The 24,397-nt window shown below is 51.0% G+C and overlaps 1 protein-coding gene across 1 annotated transcript; it reads right to left on the bottom strand.

Annotated features, from left to right (window-relative positions):
- Positions 1-944: 944 nt before the first annotated feature.
- On the bottom strand, positions 945-2,823 carry LOC123091769 (uncharacterized). The gene has a single exon (XM_044513386.1). It carries the CDS (start codon positions 2,064-2,066, stop codon positions 1,335-1,337), a length of 732 nt encoding a protein of 243 aa, XP_044369321.1. The 5' UTR covers positions 2,067-2,823; the 3' UTR covers positions 945-1,334.
- Between the last annotated feature and the right edge of the window lie 21,574 nt (positions 2,824-24,397).

Consider the following 24,397-nt stretch of genomic DNA (forward strand, 5'->3'; position numbering starts at 1 on the left):
TTATTACTAATAGCTTCAGAATAACATGACATGGTCCTGGTGGTTCTCTGTCTGTCCTTTTATGCACTTCCGGCTTTTGAATAACCCAAGCAGAAAATGGCAGTTGGCCAAACTATAGACTGTGAATTCATGTTTTGACTCTCTACTGTACAGTACTTGATTGCTAATTGGAGTATTGCCCTTTTCGGAAAAAATGTAACCTCACGACTCCAAGCTGACTCCACAATGCAATCATATTCGCAACGAATGGCCTGTGGATTCTGATTAAAGTATACTGCATGTGTGGTGTTGGTGTAGGAATCTTTTCTGCGCCTTCCACTTAAACTTTAATTCTACAAAACAAACCAACACAATCAGAGTAGAACACGTGATAAAACAAATCATGGTCTCAAATCTCAAAAGAGCTGCCATTTCTTTCTGGTGGAACAATTTTATCACCCCCCACATGAAGAAGGCAATGAGAATATATCAATCGCCTTTCGCTGCGGAGAGAATGGGAAAAAAACTAGAGACTTTTGAGTTGGGGCTTAGAAAGGCCTAAAGATCTTTGCCGGCATCAGAAAAAGGGGGTGATTGCATTGTTCCTCCTGCTCCTTCATTGTTCTAAAGCAGTATGAACAAAGCTGTGACCGGAGGACAGCTCAAAAAGACCAGAGAAGACTTGACAAAATTGCCAAGGAATAATTTGCATTGTGAACAATCTAATTAAAGGATTCTGCCAAAAAAAACTAATTAAAGGTGGTGGCATGAGAGTAGAAAGGGGTCAATATGCTTGGCAGAAGTTGCAAGGAATTTGTATTACACACCAGTATAAAGTTAAAAGTTTCATTGTCAGGCAAAGTCGGCATGGAGCTTACCTTCAGATAATGTTCTCTCCATTCCTCTTGTTCTCATGGATGAGTAGATAATATAGACTAGTATTTTCTACTACATACAACCCATCAAAAGAGGAAGAGAGCATGTGTCCTCACAGTTTATTAATATTAGGATTAATGATATTCTGATCTGGGATGATGGTCCATTTATGCTCATCATACATAACATAAGAGTGCAATGTTTTGCCTCCTACAACAACAAAATTACAGTACTGTAATTAACTTGCACCTTAAAGTCACAAGTCACAGACTAGAGACTAGAGACTACAGATACAGATAGTAAAAGAAAATATTGATCCCAAGTTCTCAGTTCCTCGCCATGTTCATGTTATGTACATCCAATCATCCAATTGGAATGATCAAAAAAAGATGACAGCACAGAGGCTACGCTAGAACGGAACACTGACTGACTCTGCATCTGCATCAGCATCAGACGAGTTAACAAAAGCCACCTTTTTTTCAAGCGCTGCCGGGAGGCGAGGGCAAGGGGATGACTCGGGTGTTCTTCCCCACCACGATGGTGATGTACCCGCCGCAGTCCTCCTCGCCGGCCGCCGGCGACCCCCGCGCCCTCTTCGCCTCCTCGGCCAGTGCCCGCCGGTACAGCTTCTCCTCCGCGTCCTTGAGGAACTGGAGCTTGGGCGGCGGCGACGCCGCCACCGCGGCTGGGCTCGCCGCCGGCGACTCGAACAGGGGGTTGTACGATTTCTCCATGGCCGGCGGGAGGGGCGAGGAGGCGGGCGTGAGGTACGGCGTCTCGGAGCAATGCAGCAGGTCGCCGAGGCTCCGGCTCCTCCCGCACCTGCTCCGGCCGCCCTCGGACTCGAGGTCCTCCTTGGTCTCCTCCTTGATGGTGAAGAGCAGCCGCGGCGGGCCGACGAGGCTGCCGAGCCGCATCAGCTGCGCCTCCACCGTCTCGTCGTCGTCGTCGACGACGACGACCTCGGCCACGGCTTCGGTCGGCTCCTGCGCGTAGGTGGAGGCGAGTGCGGGCGGCTTCTTGAAGCAGAAGAGCTGGAGCAGCTCGCGGGAGGAGGAGGAGGGCGAGGAGGCCGCGTCGGAGACGGCGGCGGCGCGTCGTCGCTGGCGGCGCTTGTGCACGAGGAGGTAGTAGAGCTCCGCGGCGAGCGCGAGGAGGAGGACCGCGGACACCACCGTGAGCCCGACGCCAAGCCTACTCAAACCCCGCATCTTTTTCTGCCCCTCGCCGGCGGTTTCTCTTCCTTTCTTCCACGGCAAGTCGGCAAACTAACTCGGATTCACCATTGGTGGGAGGCCAAGCAAAGCATCGATACTCCTCCCACTCAGACGAGCAGAAGCGATGTTGAATCTAGAAAGCTCGGACCGATGAACGGAAGAAGCTGACACGTAACAGAAAGAAGAAGCTCTGCCACCAAGAAGAGTGAGTGGGGAGTCGGAGGCAAGGAGTCAATCAGGGCAGGAGACACATGGACATACGGAGAGGAGAAGAAGAAGAAGGAGAGGATGAGCAACAGTGGAAGCAATCAAAGAAGAGGGAAGGAGAAAGAAGACTCGAACTGAAGGGGAGGGAGAGGCAGGGGGCAGCAAAACAAATGGTGCAGTGCAGTGAATCTGTTTACTGAATCGCATGTGTGGTGATGATAAGGCAGAGAGAGGCAGGGGGGAAAGGAAAGCACGGGGCTCTGCGTCCAAGGGAGGAGGTAGGAGACACACGCCTTCACATCACATGGCATGGAATGGGGAATGGGAGTGGTTCTCGTGGGACTCTCACGGTCTCACCTCTCCTCTCCTCTCCTCTCCTCACTGTGTTGTGTGTACTAGTATGTGCGTGTGTGAGGGAGAGACTCGGCTGTTTGCTTCACCAAAAACAAAGCAAGATTGTCCTCTACTGAGAGAGGGAGTGAGAAGGACCTTAAAATAAAGAGGGACCTGTGGATTGGATTGCAGCGCATTCATCAGCTTAGGTGACCTAATTAGGGTTAAGGAATCCAATCTATTCTACAAAAATGATGCCTTGGAATTGTTTTCTGACCAGACCGTGCTGTTGTTGATGGCCGGCCTTGTTTTTTCTAAGTTCCTCCCCACTGTGACCAGCCTCAAGTTTTCGATCCTTGGGGTTGGGGGAGGTCCAAGATTCTCTCTCACCAATATAGTAGTACAAAACTGACGCCAAAATTGACTTACACCATTTATTTTTTATTAGGATTATTAAAACTCTACTCACTGATGTGCATCAGCAGCAGATGATGTGGCTACCTTTTTTTTTTTTGCCGTTACAGCCGTTCAGAGATTACTGAGTAGCATGCTCATTGTTTCTGTTCAATGCACGCGCATAAACACATGCTCCAGCTTTCCTCTACAAACCTTTAAGGGCTTGATTGAAGCCTTTAATCACCTCGAGACAAGGGCTATGATGTGTGTAACTATACTTAAACACATGCTAGACATAATCCTCCATTGCACATGATACTACTAGTACTAGTACTAGCACTCTGGTAGGCAGGCTCAAATCTCAATCCACTGCACTCGACACTGGCCACTCCTGGTCTTTGCACAAAATAATTTCAGATCAAAGATAAAAGATATTTTAATTACAGATGGTTGTAGGTATATTTCAGACCATAGCAAAAATAATTGGAGGTGAGTACTGTAGCTAGTACTCCTAGGTGGTAGTAGGAATGCTTGCCTGGTCCTGACCTAAGAGTCCTGTACAACATACCACCTTGTTGCACACACCAACTGTAATGGAAAAAGACCAAAGGTTCTCAGCTCATTCTTGACCATTTCCTCACCAACTGTATAAATCCAGATGCACATGTGTACAAACCACACATACAAACAGAGACTGCAATATTTACTCATATGGTCCTATGTATCTTTTCACATTCAAAGTTGTATGTTCCTTTTCAGTGACACATTCAAGCTGGCAGTGCTGATGAATTCTTGAGAAAGACGTCAATGGTCCGGACGGGAGGGTAGGAAGATGCATATATATATATATATATATATATATATATATATATATATATATATATATATATATATATATATATATATATATTACATACATATATGTAAGAAGAAGAAAAAACTTGTCGGCAGCAGACGGGGAGTAACACCCTTTATTTGCATAAAGATTAGCACAATTCAGTCAAGAGCATACCAAAAGGCATAAATAAATTATTATAGAGAAAGTGCATGCTTTGCTATGACCTCAATCATAAACATTGCAACACAAAAAAGACAGCTCTTTTGAGTCACTAAAAGAAAAGAAGAAGAAGAAATCCATCAAATGCCACGATGAATTAGGGGAATATATATTTTGCAGGCTGCATCGATCCCACCTCACAAATTCATTTTTTTCTGAGTAATCACAAATTCATTTGATATAAAATAAATAAATAATCTTTGGTCTTCTCCCACTTGAAGATGGCAATGATTAGCTTGAGAAGCTCAGTTATGATGAGCCACGGGAGGAATGTTTCACTGCTTATCAGATGAAAGGATATAACAATGATGCCATGCCAGCAGAACACAAATGTATAGGAGTATCTCGCGGCATACAATTCAAAAGCTGGCTTTTACAGACCCATGATTAGCACTGAACACCCAAGTGCATGGTGCCTATGCCCATCAATGTTTTTAGCCCTCCTAGTCTCAGCAGCCTTTTTTTCTCTAGCTGACAGTGTCACTCGTTAGGACCACCTCAACACTTGGGACAGGATCCGACTGGATGAAGAGAAGAGTTAGCTAGAGCTGATCCACATCTTAGTTTCATGATTGCCTTCCCTTGATTTCCGGAGACAGTTTCCAGGTTTCAAGGCCCTCAGACAGCACAAGCAGTATATAGACACCACAAAAGTCTGAACCAGTGTCACATGGTTCTACACAACATACAACAAAGGAACTACACCCATCATAGCTCTTGTTTCATCACTCATCGCTCTCTTACGCAAGACGTGTTTTGGGCACTCAAACCGAGGCTTCATGTTGTGGAGCATCCTACACAGGTCATCATGTTTTTTTTTTTGAGAATCGCCGAGGGGGAGCTTCCCCACCTGAATATATTACCCAAAGTGGCCAAATGCCAGAATAGTGATTCAGTTTATAAGGAAAACCGGATCGAAAACCTTAACAAATTGATCCCGTTTATAAGGAAAACCGGGCCGAAAACCATGCAAGGCACGACCAGGCTGGCAGACATAGGACCATCGCCATGAGAGGCAGAAGTAGATGAGGGGTGTCGTCGAGAGATCACAATACCAGGACATTGCAAACAACCGAGCGCATCGGCGGGCAAACTGGCCCCATGGCACAACTCAGGAGCAACCACAATCAACGAGTGTCATCCCAGACACGAACCTTGACTGGGGCTCCGCCACAGAAAAGCGGAACGATTAGCAGTTTGAGATCTTGCGCCATCCTTGAGCAAAGATGAGTCGAGACAACACCAAGAGCATGAAGCTCGCCGCAGCACAACAGTAGCCATGAGAGGGTCTTGAGCAACCATTACCAACCTGGACCGCACGGGAACACCACCCCCGTAGATGAAGAGCTCCAATCAACCGAGACCATCCATGGTACCTCAAGGCTATTGGCGCAGCCAAAGGGCAACGAGCGACCGAGTCCACACCCAGACGAAGAGTCACACGTAGCCGAGTTTACATCACAACAGCGACACCGTCGGCGAAGTCGAAGGGCATCAAGGGGCCGAGTCTACACCCGGATCGCTTCGCCGTGCACACTAGCGCTAGCCGGCCACACCACCACCACCGTCCAACCCGCAGTGAGCAGCCACCACACAATCCACCAAGCTGATGCCTTCAAGAAGGAATGCGACGTGAAGAGCACCGCCATCGGCCGTCCCGGACGGACCAGGAACATGGGTTTCCCCAGGAGCCTCGAAGGGGAAGTCACCATGACAGTGATGCCTCCAAGGAGGTAAGCGGCACCCGCGGGCGTCACCATCGCCGGCTCCGACAGGAGCAGTGGCTTTCGCCCAAGTAAGCAAAACCACCTCCGAGAGCTCCGGTAGACTGCGATTCGCTGCTCCCTGCACCACCACAGAGCAATGGGTACTGCAGCCCGCCGCTGTACGTGACCAAAGCCGATCCACCACCACACCATGCATCCACCACAAAACCACCGTCGACCCCTTATCCGGCCGCAGCACGACCAACATCTGCCACACTCCACCGCCGCCCCCATGGGTCATCAGTTACGGCCAAAGTCATGGTCTCCAAGACAACATCTCCAAGGAGGTAGCGACGCTACAGGCGCCGTCGTCGCCCGATCTAGCAAAACTAGACCTTGGGCTTACGCCCAGAGATACCGGACTCGAGGGATTGGAGTGAACTGGAATCCTCAGCAACGCCCCAGGGAGGAGAACGACACCAAAATGGCGCTGCCGTTACTGGCATCAACTGAAGTTTTGCAAGGTTTTCACCTGGAGCCAGGAACGGCCGCATCACCTCAAAATCCAAGGACCTGGCACACCTTCAACCACAGCAGCAGGCCCCGAGAGGGGAGAGGAGCCCGTTAGCACCACACCGGGAGGGGGGCCCGCCACCCCGCCCCAACCCGCCGAGCAAGGCTGCTGGGCCGAAGCCAGAGCAACCAACTGCAGCTGTAGCACCGCTGAGAGAGGCCTGGCAAGCAGCCAATAGCCGCCGTCCGAGTCCCGACTCGCCGGATCCACGCGCCAGTAGCCGCGGAGCGCCGCCAATTGCCATGCCGTCCCTGCCAGATCCCGACGAGGGGCAGCAAGGCCGCACACGCCGCCACACTCCTCGCCGCGCCAGCACCACCTGGCAGCGCCCGCCCGCTGCCACCCCATGCTGACTCGGCGCGTTGCCCCGAGCGCCAGCGCGCCGGAGCTCCCACCGAAGCGGCCGGCCCGCGCCACGCCATCCCGAGCGGGAGGAGGAAGCGAAGCACGGGAGCACATCACCAACCCGCCGCGAGGACCGCCGCCCTCCCCACCGCGCCAGAGCACAAAAGACACGCATGCCAAGGAGCGCTGCACCGCCGCCGCCACACGAGCCCCGTGCCCGCAAACGAGCCGCTCCGGCGCGCCATAGCCCGCCACCGCCGGATCCGCGCGTGGGCTTTTCCCAGCGGAGGATGATGGGCAGCGGCGAGGGGGAGGGAAGGCGGGGGAGGGGGGGGGAGGCCGCTGCGGTCGGTAGATGCACATGTCGGTGTCAAAACCACCGGATCTCGGGTAGGGGGTCCCGAACTGTGCGTCTAAGGCTAATGATAACAGGAGGCGGGGGACACGATGTTTACCCAGGTTCGGGCCCTCTCAATGGAGGTAATACCCTACTTCCTGCTTGATTGATCTTGATGATATGAGTATTACAAGAGTTGATCTACCACGAGATCGTAGAGGCTAAACCCTAGAAGCTAGCCTATGATTATGATTGTTGTTGTCCTACGGACTAAACCCCCCGGTTTATATAGACACCGGAGGGGGCTAGGGTTACACAGAGTCGGTTACAGAGAAGGAGATCTACATATCCGAATTGCCAAGCTTGCCTTCCACGCAAAGGAGAGTCCCACCCAGACACGGGACGAAATCTCCAATCTTGTAACTCCATAGTCCAACAGTCCGGCCAAAGTATATAGTCCGGCTGTCCGAGGACCCCCTAATCCAGGACTCGCTCAGTAGCCCCTGAACCAGGCTTTAATGACGATGAGTCCGGCGCGCAGATTGTCTTCGGCATTGCAAGGCGGGTTCCTTCTCCGAATACTCCATAGAAGATCTTGAATATGAGGATCGTGTCCGGCTCTACAAAACAAATTCCACATACCACCATAGAGAGTACAATATTTCACAAATCTAATCTGCTGACAACTTTTCATAGCGTGACATCACGCTGCGGCCCGGTCATTATGCGAACCGTTTTTCTCAACCTGCCACCGCACATATCGCGAGGTGGTTTTATTGGCACGTCCCGTCGAAGCAGAGATCGTGTCCCCTTATCACGGGATTCTCATCAATACGTGTGTGGATAACCCAACCGCGCCACCAACGCAACGCTTGGGGAATAAGCGAGTTTACTGGGCAAGTGGGGAGGCGCAGGATCCCTGCTGCCTTTATAAGGAGATAAGGACTCCCTTTTTTGCCCACGCCTTGTTCTTCCTCTGCTCATCCATTCCCCCTCGCTCGAGCCCTAGCGCCCAAGTGTTCGTCTTCTCCGCCCAAAAAGGTCTTCCGAAAATGTTCGGATCCGGAGCAGGAGGCAAGTGGATGGCCTCTACCGTCCGGGAGAAGGATATCAAAAAGCTTCGGGAGGCCGGGTATTTGGCCAAGAAAATCGGCCACCGTCTTCCAACGGCGGGACAGATCGTCCCTACTCCGGAACCCCACGAGAGGGTTTCCCCTCCACCCATTCATTCGCGTCATCATGTATTATTACGGGATCGATTTTTCATGATCTATCCCACAGTTCCTTCCTCAACATCTTGACATTCATCGTCGTGTCCGAGGCCTTTCTCCGCATCTCGCCACACTTCGGCTTATGGCTGAAGGTTTTTAATGTGAAGCCCAAGGTAGTGAGTGGCGAGCATGCCGAGTGCGGAGGTGCCATGGTGAGCAAGATGCCCAATGTCACATGGCCAACAGGTACTTTCAGTGATTCCGTCAAGGAGTGGCAGCAGCAGTGGTTTTACGTCACTAAGCCGCGCGACACGGAATGGGCCGCTGCTCCCGAATTCCAATCTGGAGCCCCCTTGCGGCTTACGTCCTGGCCCAAGAAGGGCCTGAACTGGTCTTCGTCCGACGAACTGTCGGTGCTCCAAACGCGTGTCAAGGATATGGAAGACAAGAATATCAAACTTGTCAATGTAGTCCAGGTGATGTTAGTTCGTCGGATTCTCCCTTGTCAACACCGGGCTTGCAATTTATGGGAATTCGACCCGGCCAAGCACCAGACCCTACTGGAGCTCTTTGGCTCCTCGCACAAGGACATCTGGAAGGTGCTCTTTAAGTCCGACAAATCATGGCCAGACTCCGCCGAGGACCGCGGGTACCAACTGTCCCGCCCTGCAAGTTCGGTAAGTCATTGTTATGTTGGCAATTCGTATGTTTTATTCGCATATCCTGAGGAAAATGCTTAATGTGTTTTCCACAACTCTCCTATCCTAGGGATGGATGAAGAAGGCGGGGCGGATCTACTGTCCGGCCCCACTGCTAGAAGAACCGGCCGGCCCACTTCTGACGAAGATGTTGGCCCTGGCGCCTTACAAGGCGCCGAAGAAGAAGGCCGAGAAGGAGGCCAAGAAGACCAGGGCGGCCTCCATCGCCGCGGCGCCTCGGACACAAAATCCAAAGACTCCAATGCCCGTTCTTCCTCCAAGGAGGACGAGGAGGAGGAGGAAGATGAATCCCCAGCGGGGGAAGAAAGAAAAGGACGCGGCCTCCACATCCTTGGAGGCCGAGTCGCCTAAGAGGGGAAAAACTCCTCTTCCAGAGGAGTCCACCGCCACCGCCTATAGCATCCCGGAGTGGGATCCCAGGGCCCAGCCCCTGGTGAACTCGTGAGTATATAAAATCCAAACACGCTTATGCGTTCAGGCTCGTCATGGCATAATATTTTAATCTGAACCATACTTTTTTGCAGTCCAGCGAGGTCCCGCACCGAACAATCCTCGTCGGAGGATTTGTTGGGTTCGGATGCTATGGAGAGCGGGACACCCCCGAAGGCTCCTTCCCCCAAACATGTGAATGACAACGAGGTTTCATCCCAGGAGGACCCAGGCCAAGGAGTGGGGGAAAAGATCGTAAAGGTGGCACCAGGAGGTCAAACTTCAGGGGCCATACATATGGGAGAGAAGGCTCCCATGGATGTCGGCGGCGGGGGCGATCTTGAATTCGGCCCCCAGCCGGACGCAATCCCGGAGACCAATACGGCTCCAGAATCAGGTAGGGGGCCTCCCTTGGCTAGAGGGGGTGTGCCTGTTCCACCGGCAACCTCTGTCCAACTAGAGGTGCCGGATACTTTATCGGCGGCGCTAAAAAGCGCCACCATCGTCGATGAACACCATGCCCTTATGGGTGCGGTGGTTGAGAAGATTCAGTCCGCTGAGAGTGGACTGAATGAATCCTGTATCGGCCTTATAAGAGGCTTTGAGGTATGTTTTATGAGGTTTCGAAGAGTGTCATAGTATAGATAGCAGCCCTTGATACACTGTTCGGTGAAAGAAAGAACCGGACAGTGGATCAAATATATGTTCGCAGGAGACTCACTTGATGACATCTATCTCTCTTCTTTTTATAAGCAGGCGTCTTTAGCGACTAGCGCCTCTCATATTGCGGAAGTATCCGGACAGAGGCAGAGTTTGGAGCGGGTGGAAGGAGAACTTGGCCGAGTGAAGAAGCAGTTGGAGGATAACCAAGGTATGCAGAAACCTTGTTCATCTAGCACAAATGAATAAGTGTGCATGATGAAAATATTTTTATGATGTGCTCTAGGGGCGACGGCCGAAATTGAGGCTCTTAAAGAAGGCTGTGGCCGAAGCCGAGAAGAAGGCAGCCGCATAGCAGGCTCTTCGCGAAAAGCACGAGGCCATGGTTATTGAAGCTGAGCAAGAGCTTTAGGAGGCCGTGAAGAAATGCGAGACCTTGGAGCAGAGTTTATCAGGGAAAGAATCCGAACTGTCCCAAGCTCGCCAAGCCGCAAGTGATGCCCGGGGGGAAGCCCAAGGTGCCCTGAAGGAAATCCAGGAGGCGAGGAAGATTGCGGCTGGTAAGGCTTTTTCTATACAAAGCAGGTATTTGAAAGGAGAAAATCAAGTTGATAATTTGAATTCTGATTTCTCCAGGGGTGTTTGCAGAGCTGCCACGCAGCATATCTGATGCCGCCCAATTCTACCGAGCCGAGGAAAAGAGTAGTGCGGAGAAGCTCTTCTAGTTGCAGTATTTGGCGCCGAATGCCATTTACCGATCAGCTGAAGCAGCTGATCGAACTGCATAAGGCAACCGAACTAGCCATGAAGGATTTAATTATCTGGCTATGGCCCGCCGAGCCGATTCCAAGCAGTTACTTCGGGCTCGTGAAGCGGCTTGTGAGTGCCTACCCTCGACTCGAAGTCATCAAGCGGTCGGTCTGTATGGAGGGTGCATGAATGGCCTTTGCCCACGCAAAGGTGCACTGGGGGAAGATGGATGCAGAAAAGCTGATGACCGAGGGACCGCCGGAGGGGAAGGAGCACCGCAAGCCCGAATTATATTATGATAGTGTCCTAAAAGGAGCCCTCCTTGCGGCGAAGCAATGCACCAAGGACATTATATTTCCATGAATACAGTCATGTTGTCCTTTGTAATGTTTAACAAGGTCATTTCTATTATTTATTGCCTGTTATTTGAAAGTTTTTCCTCCTGTGCGGCCGTTTTATATATCAATCCCGAGAGTTGGCCAGTCGTCAGCTTCTGCCCCCACGTAGTAACTACAGGGGTGTTCGGGATAAACCTGAGCACTCTTTACCCCAGTGTTGGGTCCTTGAAGGAGGTGTTCAGCACAACGAACAAGGTAATCAGACTATAGGACTTTATCACTCTCGCTTAGCCATAGGAGTTTGACAAAAGGAAGGTAGGCGCAGCCCCTGGTGTTCGGAAGGCCGCACGAGGGGCTCTATAAGCACCTAATCGGAAGAAAAGCCGATCCATCGCATGCTGCATTAGTTATGGCATTATGCGGAAGAAATCCTTAAAGATTTTACAACCTCTCGAACAGCTGACCAGCTCTCGCCGTATCATGACAGTCAGTTTTCGGCTTTTCTCTACTAAGGTGCTCGTACGGAAGAACCGGGACACAATCACAGTAGTTCTCCCTGTGCTACCTTAGCCGATATAGCGGAATGTAAGGTACCAAAACATGGGAGCCGGGCAAACCCAACTATTGACCCATGACATGATTCGGAGCTGATGCATATAATGCTATAAGTTCGGGGTGTCAAACGTCCGCGAAGGTGTTCGGACTTTATTGCCATTATTATGGGTACAAAGAAGCCCCTGGCATATTAAGGCATATCACGATGTATGGATGCCGTTTTGACGAAGGGTGTTAGTAAGAAACAATAGCAGATAAGCGTCATATAAATCCACATGTTGTGTTTGAGTAATATGTCGATGCGTATGGGTACAGGTAATGTGATAAAAAGAAATATGACTGCGGAACCTGCTGAGACCAGGCGGGAAGAAGCTGTTTGCGGATCCGGAGTGTAGTCGGATGGTCATCGAGGGGAATATCTAAGGATTCCCTTGCGCGTTCGAGCTGTTTCCATGTCGCCAGTCCTGGCCTGCGTGAAGGTGAACCTGCAAAGAAAATGCAAGAAATGTTTGTGTGCCACAGAGCGGTTGAGCCGCGGTATGTGGCCTATCCTAGCCGGACTGTTTAGTTGAGCTCCGGACGAGCCAGGCTATCCTGCCACGAAGTAGTTCGGACTCCTTTGAAGATGTCCAGGAGCTTGGCCGTCGACTTGAGGTTCGATTGAAAGGTGCCACTCATTGCTTCTGTTGTTAGAGCGGCGGTATACTCTTCGGCGCCGAGGGGGAGTTTAGCCTTGCCATTAACCGTGATAACGCCGCGCGGACCGGACATCTTGAGCTTACGGTAGGCATAATGTGGCACCGCGTTGAATCGAGCGAACGCGGTTCATCCGAGCAGTGCCTGATAATCACTGCGAAAGGGGACGATGTCGAAGATTAACTTTTCGGTACAGTAATTGTCCGGTGATCCGAAGACTACCTCGAGAGCGATGGAGCCTGTGCAACGGGCCTCCACACCTAGTATAATACCTTTAAAGGTGGTTTGAGTGGGCTTGATTATCGAAAGATCGATACCCATCTTGCGCACGGTGTCCTGATATAGCAGGTTTAGACAGCTGCCTCCGTCCATGGGGACTCATGTGAGGTGGAACCCGCCAATTATTGGGTGAGGACTAGCGCGGCTGAATTGCCCTGATTGGTATTGGCCGGACGATCCATATGAGTGAAAGTGATCGGCCATAGTTTATATTGTGGGGCGACTGGCTCTATTAAGTCGACATCCCTAAAAGTGTACGTCCATTCCCGTTGGGGGATGTGGATGGCGTTTATCATATTCACCGTTTTGATTTGCGGTGGAAATCTCCTTTGCCCTCCTTTATTTGGTGATCGGGGCTCCTCATCGCCGTCATCGCTTTGAGACCCTTTCTCCTTGTTTGCGGCACCTGAACTGCCAACTTGTTTGAAGACCTAGCATTCTCTGTTGGTATGATTGGCCGGTGTTCCTGGGGTGCCATGAATTTGGCATGGACGATCGAGTATGTGGTCCAGACTGGACGGGCCCGAATTGTTCTTTTGGAATGGCTTTTTCTGCTGACTGGACTTGGAGCCACTGAATCCGGCATTGACTGCCGTGTCTTCGGCGTTATCCCCATTTTTGCGATGCTTGTGTTTGTTGCGTCGGGGCTTGCCATTGCTATCCCTGGCGTCTGATGTGCTAGGATTGCTTGCTGTGTTGTTGCTACGAGCCAACCAGCTATCCTCGCCCGCACAAAAGCGGGTCATGAGTGTCGTGAGGGCTACCATGGACTTCGGATTTTCTTGGCCGAGATGTCGGGCAAGCCACTCGTCACGGATATTATGCTTAAAGGCCGCTAGGGCTTCAGCATTCGGATAGTCGACAATTTGGTTCTTTTTAGTTAGGAACCGAGTCCAGAATTTCCTGGCGGACTCTCCAGGCTGTTGGGTTATGTGACTTAAATCGTCAGCATACGGTGGTCGCACATGCATGCCCTGGAATTTATCCAGGAATGCGTCTGCCAGGTTCTCCCAACTTTCGATGGAGTTTGCCGGCAAGCTGTTCAGCCAATGCTGAGTCGGTCCCTTAAGTTTTAGTGGGAGGTACTTGATGGCATGTAGATCATCCCCGCGGGCCATGTGAATGTGGAGAAAGAAATCTTCTATCCATACCGCGGGGTCTGTAGTCCCGTCGTAAGGCTCGATATTTACAAGCTTAAACCCTTCTAGGAATTCATGATCCATTACTTCGTTAGTGAAGCAGAGAGGGTGTGCGGTGCCTCTATGCCGAGCTACATCACGACGCAGTTCAAATGAGTCTGGTCTGTTGTATTCGGCCCGGTCGGACTTGTTTTTAGTATATCCAGCATGACGGTCATCGTCACGTGTTATGGCGCACCCCCGTGATCCGTAGATCGATCTTGACTGTCCTGCTTTGTTTTTCAATTTGTCTCGCAGGTCATGCATGGAGCCCCGGGCCTTTGTGTTTTTGCTTGCTTGGCGCTGGGGGGCGGGCTAGACTTCTGGCTGATACGCCGCTTTGTCTCGACCACGAGGTGGCCGGTCAGCCACATCGTGCGCTGGTAGTGTAGGCTTTAATCCCTCCTCCTCGAGTTGAGGTAGCAACCTGTGCTTTGGGTAAGTTTTGGTTGGGCGCTCGAGTCCGTATTCCTCGGCTGCCAGGACCTCAGTCCATCTATCAGTTAGCAGATCTTGATCAGCTTGAAGCTGCTGCTGCTTTTGCTTTAGCCTTTTTGCAGTGGCTATAAGCCGGCGTTTGAAGCACTCCTGCCTGACGGGATCCTCAGGCACGATGAATTCTTCATCGCCAAGGCTCACTTCGTCTTTGGAGAGGGGCATGTAATTGTCATCCTCTGATTCTCCATCTGTTGCCTGTTCCTTAGGGCTAGCTTGCCCATCCTCCCATTTGGCCCGCTCGAAGCTTGGCTAGGCGGGATTGTTTTCGTCTTCGGCACCATCCGGATTGCTATGATCTCTTGTGCCGGTATCTCTATTTTTGCTATGGCGGGGCTTAGAGTGGCACCGATGACGCCAGTGCTTAGATTGCCTCTCATGGGGATTATCCTCCATTGCCTCATCGCCATTGCTTTCTTTGGGGGTGTCCACCATATATATACATATATCATATGATGAGGTGGTTGCCTAGCGCCCTGTGAGCGGTGGTTCCTGTTCCTCTCAAGCATCATCGTCCATACCGTCGATGTCTTCGGAGTCAAAATCAAGCATGTCAGTTAAGTCATTGACAGTGGCTATTAAGTGAGTGGTGGGTGGGGGACGAATTTCTTCGTCGTCCGCTTCCCACTCGAGCCGGACATAGTTCGGCCAAGAGTCTCCTGGAAGGGAGAGAGACTTTAATGAATTTAGCACGTCGCCCAAGGGCGAGTGCTGAAAGATATCCGTGGAGGTAAACTCCACGGTGCCCAATCAGATTCGATAGGCACGGACGCACGCGGTTCGGAACCTATGGTCGGAGACGAGTCCGAGGGTCCGATGACACAGACCTCTTTGGAGGTGAAGACTATGTTCGGCTCTAGCGCCGATGAGTGTGCGACCTTCGTGGCGGGGTCTATCCACTCGTCCTCGGATGGCACAATCTGCTCCGGATCTAAGGCCGGGGCAGCTGCAGGTGTGATCTCTCGAACACTGTTTGATGGCTGATCTAAGTCATGCTCGTCGTGACTGTTCGGTGCACCTGCCATGGGCTCGAATCCATCAAAGATCAAGTCTCCGCGGATGTCGGCGGTATAGTTCAAGCTTCCAAACCCGACCTGATGGCCAGGGGCGTAGCTATCGATCTGCTCCAGATGGCCAAACGAGTTGGCCCGCAGTACGAAGCCGCCGAATACGAAGATCTGTCCGGGGAGAAAAACCTCACCCTGGATCGCATCGTTGAAGATGATTGAAGGAGCCATCAAGTCTTACCATGACGGCGTAGTGGAACTCTCAACGAAAGCACCAATGTCAGTGTCAAAACCAGCGGATCTCGGGTAGGGGGTTCCGAACTATGCGTCTAAGGCTAATGGTAACAGGAGGCGGGGGACACGATGTTTACCCAGGTTCGGGCCCTCTCGATGAAGGTAATATCCTACTTCCCGCTTGATTGATCTTGACGATATGAGTATTACAAGAGTTGATCTACCACGATATCATAGAGGCTAAACCCTAGAAGCTAGCCTATGATTATGATTGTTGTTGTCCTACGGACTAAACCCTCCGGTTTATATAGACACCGGAGGGGGCTAGGGTTACACAGAGTCGGTTACAGAGAAGGAGATCTACATATCCGAATTGCCAAGCTTGCCTTCCACGCAAAGGAGAGTCCCACCCGGACACGGGATGAAGTCTTCAATCTTGTATCTTCATAGTCCAATAGTCTGGCCAAAGTATATAGTCTGGCTGTCCGAGGACCCCCTAATCCAGGACTCCCTCAGCACCGCCGCCCGAGTCGCCCTGGGGAGCCACATGTCATCATGTGAAGAGTCCATTTGGCAAGTGACACGTACCATATGTATTTCACATACATAAAGTGAATCATCTTCTTTACATATGTTCACTTGACTCTTTCGATGATGGTATACTACTTGACACTCCTCTCGTGTGCATGCATAGGTTTTATCGGAACTTCACACATGGCGGGGAGTTCATGTGGAAAAGAATGACTACACCATCCAAAAGGGAAGCTTGGAAGCTGAGAAGGAACCGTTGAGAAGAAGGCCAAGTTCCACAAGGACCGACGGGTGTCCACGAGAAGGCGACGAGTTCCGAAGCCTATGGATACCCCGTACACATGGTACAAGCTCGTGCGCAAGGCCTAAGTCGCCGGCTCTCTGGATACCCCATGCGCACGGGTCCCACTTAGGGCAACTCCAACGCATGACCCCAAATGGTTCACCCGCGTTCGTTTTGGGGTAGACAGACACAAAACGTGGCCTAACGCGCGGGAGCAAACGGACAAATGTTCGTTTTTTGTCTGTTTTTACCCATTCCCGGCCCAAATTTGGGTTGCATTTGCGTCGAAACGGATAACAAGTGGACGGGCGAGACTTGTGCCCTCACATTCCCAAAAACCCTCCCGTCCCTCCCCTCCCTCCTGCATGGCCGGCACCCCCAAAGAAACCCGGTGCCCCGGCTGCCTCCGAGAGCGCCGCAAGGAAGAAGAACGGTTCGAAGAAATCGCGGTTGCAGCTCACGCCGGCGGAGCTCGTGTGGTTCAACCAAGAATCGGCCAAGAGGAGGGGCCGGCGGACAAGGGAGGTGGAGAAGAAATCCGCTGCCAAATTCCCCGCTGAGGTCGTGGCCATGTAGGAAGTCGTGCAGCATAAGGCCGCTGTCAACTAGAACGAGTCCATCCTCGCCAAGGCCACGCAGGTAGCGACACCGCAGGTCCTCGTCATGTTAGGGTTGTGCCGACCAAAGCTGGCCATTCTCTCCGCCGCCACCATGGCCGTGGTGAGCACAAGCTCGTCGGCCATTCTTCCTCCATAGTACCGGTTGCCGAGCTCCTGCATAACACCTGAGACGCCGGGTTTCATCTGCCACGGCTGCATGGCCAGACCCGGTTCTCCATGCCACCAGACGGCAGCATGAGCGCGCCGGTCACCCCCGCCATCCCAGCCGTCATCGACCTTAATGTCATGCCTGGGTTCAGTGGCGCTGCCCAGTCATCTGACGGGATGCAAAGTAAGCAACCCTATTCAATTCCTACGACCAACCTTCCCGGTGCCCGAAAGCTGTTTGACGAAATGACAATCCCGATGCCCGAGGATTTCATGAGCAGAGGAAGTTTGCGAGCACCCGAGGCATCAACTCAATCCAAAAGAGATGGGGGTTGATTCTACAACAGTTTGCGAGCACCCTCTCGACATTCCCAAAAGAGATGGGTGCCCCCGACGAAATGACCCTGACTACACCATGTTCATGAGAACGTCATCTACGAGGGCCGTGGCAAGGCCTTCCACTTCAATGGCCAAGGTCATGACTACGATCCTGACAAGACCCAAAGCCACGATGGTCATGACCAAGATGGTGCCGACCACTTCGGTGCCCATGAAGAAGAAGAGGCCGACGACCATGGCAACTCACGGCATGAAGATGATGACATGTATTGCAAAGATGAGGAAGAAGAGGTCGACATTGCAGAGGAGCCATTGTTTATCGATGAGCTCACCCAAAGAGCCAAGGCACAAAGGAGGAAGCAAAGTATTCACATGGGATCATAATACAAAGAAGAGGACAATTTGATTTGCGAGAGTTGGATGGAGATAGGCCAAGATCCCAAGACTGGTGCCAAGCAAAAAGGATCCGTCTTTTGGATGAGAGTTCATACAACCTGTCATGAGTAGAGGAAGTTTACGAGCACCCAAGGCATCAACTCAGTCCAAAAGAGATGGGGGTTCATTCTACAAGAGTGCAACAAGTATTGTGTTGCGCTTGAGAGCGTCGAAGCCCGTCCCGTGAGTGGCCTAGGCATGGGCGACTTGGTATGACCTCTCCTATTTTCATTGCTATGCCATGATCATGTTTTTTGCATCCTGTGTCCTTCTCTATTACATTTGTGGCCTTCTCTTTGATTGTGTAGGCATTCCAATCTTTGCAAGCCTTCAAGGCCTGGCATGAGAACAAGCCATTCACTCTCACCCATTGTTTGTAGCTCATCAAAGATTGCCCCAAGTTTAAAGATCAATATGTCGCTCTAAAGAAGAAAGAAGGGCCAGCGGTCATGGCTGAGAATTAGCCCTAGCCATGGGTAGCCCGGCCCGACCCAACCTGACCCGACCTTGTCCATGGGCCAGGCTTGGGACTGGGTTTTGAGCCCAAAGGCCGGGCCGGGCCTGGGCCCATCATATCTACTGTTTAGGAGAGGCCCGACCCGAGGCCCGACATGATTTTGTAGTGATGGGCCGAGCATGGGCCTATTTTTTAGGCCCGATGCTTGGGCCGGGCCGGGCAGGGCTCGGGCCTGGTTTTTTGCTTCGGGCTTGGTCAAGCCCGGCCCAAAGCCGGCTCGGCCCGAGGGATGTCCAGGTGTAATAAGAATGGAGATTTTCTCAAGAGGCCGAGGGGCAAGACCAACTCGAAGCTCGACGAGAAGCATGATGTGGCATCCATCCCTTGCAAGCAACTTTGCATGACATGATGACTCAAAAGGAAATGAGGGAGGGGAAGGGGAGCAAAGGAAAGGAAGAGCAAATTAAGAAATACTTGAAGCTCCAAAGAAAGAAGCTTGACAAGGAGGAGGTCGCCAAGAAGAGGAAGCTTGACATGGAGGAGGCTGCCCAATTGAAGAAGCTCCTATCGAGGCCACCAATGGCGACACCAAAGCAAAAGAGGTGGCGCTAGCAATCATGAGCGTCGACTTGACCAACATCTCCCTGGAAAGAAAGACTTGGTTCACGAAGCAGCAAAAGGAGATGTTCGACCAAGACAGCCTGAACTAGGAGCCTTGGCCATGGACTATGGTCGTTCTTTTTTAAGGCTGGCAAGTGTGCCGGCCGCTGGCTTTGTTGCTGGCGAGAAAACTTGTTCATTTTGATGGCTGGCTAGTGTGCCGGCCACTTGCTTTGTTGTCGGCGTGAAACTTGGGGCTTGATCATTCTATAGGCTGGCATATGTTTGCCGACTGCTGGCTTTGTTGCTGGCATGAACTATGGGCCACTGCATGAGCTATGCCTGACAAAATTACATATGCAAAAATTTGCATATGCAGCAGGATGATGTGCGACCTAAATGTGTCCGTGCGTCGGGTGCACTGTCGGTGCATCCAGTAAAACGGTCGGACACCGCCCCATTGCTGGACCCAAACGGACAAAATCTGGACAAAACGGGCATCCGTTTCGGGTCGTGCATTGGATTTAGCCTTACCCCGTGCACATGGGGCTGCATGCGTGCAACTCTTTAGCTTTGCCCATGTATTACCATCTCGCCCTGCTCACCCCTTCATGTGTTGGACCTATATATACCCTTATTCCTCCTCCATTCAGGGATAACTAAGATTAGATCTAAATACTAGAGCTTAGCTCATGTATCTCCCCTTGGGGTTTCTCTTGAGAGAGGGACACTCCATTGAAGTTCAATACCTCAATTGGAGAAGATCCTTAGGGATTCAAGACCCCTTTTTAGGGAAGATCCACCCATGGATTCAAGACCCATATCTTCATGAGATTTGGATGAACTACCTTGTATCTTTATTTCCCTTGTTGTTCTTGGATCTTGATGCACCTTTTGTATTGCTTGTGATTTGAGGAGTACTTGGAGTGAATCTTGTCCAATAGAGTGTTTTCCCCTTTGAATTATCCACATTTTCCCCATGTTCTTCATGTTTCCCCTTGAACCACCCTCCAATTTGTGAACATCAGGACACCTAGAGTTTTTCCCTATATCACTTTGAGCAATAATTGATCTGATTATATGTGCCTTTTATTATGCAAGATTTATATTATTTCATTTGGCTTTAAAGGTACTTTGCTAGTATTGTTGTGATTTCCTACCCATTCACAAGATATTTGCAGTGGTCAGAGCTCCTCCACGGCCTCTTGATGAGTAGCCAAAAATATGTATGTCTCATAATAGTATCTACAGTTGGAATTGCCTAATTTGAGCCTCTATACGCCCACAAACGCGTCTGGACACGCCCATTGGTAGTGATCAAACATAGCCCATATTTCGTTGGCCCCAACCATAGTCCCCAAATTGCTCGCACAAAATCCATGCAATCCACAAACAAAAGAACCTAAATTAGCATCGAATGTTTAATCTAAGACATAGTTTGGACAGTACCAATTGGACCCAAAAGACATTTTTCATTGGATTAATACAAAGAAAATAAAAGTAGCTAAAATGCGGAGACGGCCGGAGTTCACCGCTTGGCTGGGCCCTTGCCCTTGTGGTCGGCGGCACGGTAGTGCATGTCCTCCGTGTATGCATCGGTGGAGGGAGGGTTGTCATCATCATCTGAGGTGGTGCTGAGGGAGTCCTGGATTAGGGGGTATCCGGACAGCCAGACTACATACTTTGGCTGGACTGATGGACCGTGAAGATACAAGACTCAAGACTTCGTCCCATGTCCGGAGGGGACTCTCCTTTGCGTGGAAGACAAGCCTGGCGATCTGGATATTAGATCTCCTCCTTTGTAACCGACTCTGTGTAAACCCTAGCCCCCTCCGGGTGTCTATATAAACCGGAGGGTTTGGTCTGTATAGGGACAATCATAATCATCATAGGCTAGCTCCTAGGGTTTAGCCTCTACGATCTCATGGTAGATCAACTCTTGTAATACTCATATCATCAATATCAATCAAGCAGGAAGTAGGGTTTTACCTCCATCGAGAGGGCCCGAACCTGGGTAAAACATCGTGTTCCTTGCCTCCTATTACCATTAGCCTTAGACGCACAGATCGGGACCCCCCTACTTGAGATCCGCCGGTTTTGACACCGACATTGGTGCTTTCATTGAGAGTTCCTCTGTGTCGTCGCTGCAAGGCTCGATGGCCCGTCTCGTTGTCAAGGACAACATCACCTCTGGGGGAGCACTGGCGGTAGGCCAAACTCTCCGACTAGGCGGCTTCGTCACGGCCGCCCGATCGGCTCCTGCACCGACGATGACCTCTCAGGTCATCAAAAACAGCCTCCACATCAACCCGGAACTCACCGAACAGATGAATCCGATGGAGCTCTCCTCCCTTAATGAGCTCTTAGATCGCATCGCCGCTTTGGGAGTCGCTACAGACTATGATTGGATTGGGCTTAAACCCGACCAAAGGGATATTAAATCCCCACCGGTCACCCACGAGATAGCGGTAGTGGAGGAGCCACACATGGATTATCCCTCTATTTTGAGGACGAATTATGTCCGGATTACCGAGCTCTCTAAGCCAGATACCTGCTCGCGGGAGGACATGACCCAGACCCCGGACTTAGAGTCGAGTATCGGGCCGGAAAAATCAGGCAGCACCCCGGATCCCGAGCTGTCAAGCCGGGAAGCTCCTCTGCCCGTGGGCATTAGATCGGATCAGAATCCAGATTCAGCTACGCCCACCCACCCAGACTTAAACCGTCTCTCCCATATCAGACAAGAGCCCCAAGAGATAGTACATCGCTACTGGGCCAGATTCCTCCTTGTGCTAAACAAGGTCAAGGACTGTCGTGAGGAAGACACAATCTCACTTTTCTACAAAAACTGCACGAACAAACGGATCCTTAATGCTATAAGTCGCCGTGACATAGTAAACTTTGCTGACTTAGCAACCATAGTACATAAGTACTGTGCGATGGAAAGCGCGTGGAAAACCCAAACAGAATTTTGGGATAGTTCGGCTCTCACTAAAACCTTTGTCCGAGCTAAACGGGCGAACTCTCGTAAGTTAACCGATCCAATTCCCAAGAAACCAAAGCCCACCCCAGGGCGTGGAACCGTATTGGAAGAATGGCTCAATGTGCCATGTAAACTCCACCGCACACCGGACACTACACCAATGCATAGCCTTAGAGCATGTTGGATACTCCAGCAGGTAGCAAAAAGCCGCGACGATCTTCTTGTAACCCACAAAGCAGAACAACATCCCGCCAAAGACAACAATGCGGTATTGACAGTCTTCAAGACTTTCGCCTCAAATAATAGGCGCAAGCGAGCTCATCAAAATTTCGCTGAAATCTACCACGTGGCAAAAATAAATCCGTGGAATGACACTGCTATAACTTTCAGTGCCAGTGATGAACCTCAATTCCAGACAGTCCGGGCACCAGCCGCTTTGGTCCTTAGCCCAATCGTGGACGGCTTTCGGCTCACTAAAGTACTCATGGACGGCGGAAGCTGATTAAACTTGATCTATGAAGAAACACTCAACAAGATGGAAATTGATAAAAGTCGCATTGAGTAAAGCGGCACAACCTTCAGGGGAATCATCCCTAGTCGGGAGGCACGGTGTGCGGGAAAAATCACACTCGATGTAGTATTCGGCACTCCAGAGAATTACAGGTCCGAAGAAATCACATTCCAAGTGGCTCCTTTCAGCAGCGGATACGACGCCCTTTTAGGGCGGGATGCATTCACAAGCTTTCAAGCTATACCCCATTATGGGTACATGAAGCTTAAAATGCCCGGACCCAATGGAATCATCACTCTAGCCAGTGATCCGGACGTCGCACTTCACGCCGAAAATAAAACTGCATCACTAGCCCTGGAAGCATTATCCGAAGCTCTAGTAGCCGAAGAACTAACAATGCTGCGCGCCACCATGGACAGTGACAACGTGATACTCGACAAACGACCCAAGTCCACCTCATTTAAACCCCCAGACAAGATAGTCAAATTCCAGGTCCATCTAACGGACCCCAGGAAGACAGCTTCCATCGGGACACAGTTGAGCCCCACAATGGACGCCGCACTATGAGACTTCCTACGCGAGAATTGGGACATTTTCGCCTGGCATCCTTCGGACATGCCGGGCATCCCACGCAGACTGGCCGAACACAGCCTCAATATACTGAAAGGATACAAGCCTGTCAAACAGACTCTTAGGCGCTTCTCAGAGCCCAAACGGCAAGCCATGGGAGAAGAGCTAGCCAAGCTACTTGAGGCCGGATTCATCAGAGATATCAAGCATCCGGATTGGCTGGCAAATCTGGCAATGGTACCAAAGAAGGACAAATCCTGGCGCTTATGCATCAACTTCAAAGACCTCAATAAGGCTTGCCCCAAGGATCACTTCCCCCTTCCTCGCATCGACCAAATCATCGACGCCACCGCAGGACACGACTCATTATGCTTCCTCGACGCATACTTCGGATACCATCAAATAAAGATGGCAGAGTCCGACCAAGCCGCAACGGCCTTCATAATGCCATATGGTCCTTTCTGCTTCAACACTATGCCTTTTGGGCTTAAAAATGCCGGCACAACCTATCAACACATGATTCAAACACGCCTGGAGAAGCAAATCGGCAAAATAGTGGAGGCATATGTGGACGACGTGGTCATAAAAACAAGACACGTCGAAACCCTAATCCATGACTTGAGGCTTACGTTCGATAACCTCCGAACATACGGCATCAAGCTAAACCCGAAAAAATGTGTTTTTGGAGTACCCTCCAGGAAGTTGCTCGGCTTCATTGTTTCCAATAGAGGAATTGAAACAAATCCGACAAAAATCCAAGCTCTATCACAGTTGGCTATCCCAACAGACCTCAAGCATATCCAGAAACTAGCTCGATGCGTGGCTGCCTTAAGCCGCTTTATCTCCCGATTAGGAGAAAAGGCGTTACCTCTTTACCGCCTTCTTCGCCGCACCGAACACTTCGTGTGGACGGATGCAGCCGCGGCCAGACTGGACGAAATAAAGACCTTATTGGCCAGTAATCCAATCCTAACAACGCCAAATACTGGCGAACCTATGCTATTGCACATAGCTGCAACACATCAAGTTGTAAGCGCAGTGCTAGTCGTCGAACGAGAGGCTGACGTATACAAATTCCCGCTCCAGAAGCCGGTATATTACGTATCCACGGTCCTCACCCCATGCAAATCCCGATACCCACACTATCAAAATATAGCATACGCGGTCTTCATGGAATCCCGGAAGCTACGACACTACTTCCATGAGTGTTCGATTACGGTGGCCTCCAAAGTACCACTCAACGACATAATAAACAACCGCGATGCTACGGGCCGGATTGCTAAATGGGCCATCGAGCTCCTTCCGTTTGACATAACATACAAACCACGGCGGGCCATTAAGTC

This window comes from Triticum aestivum, chromosome 4B (assembly GCF_018294505.1).
Source record: "Triticum aestivum cultivar Chinese Spring chromosome 4B, IWGSC CS RefSeq v2.1, whole genome shotgun sequence".
NCBI lineage: Eukaryota > Viridiplantae > Streptophyta > Magnoliopsida > Poales > Poaceae > Triticum > Triticum aestivum.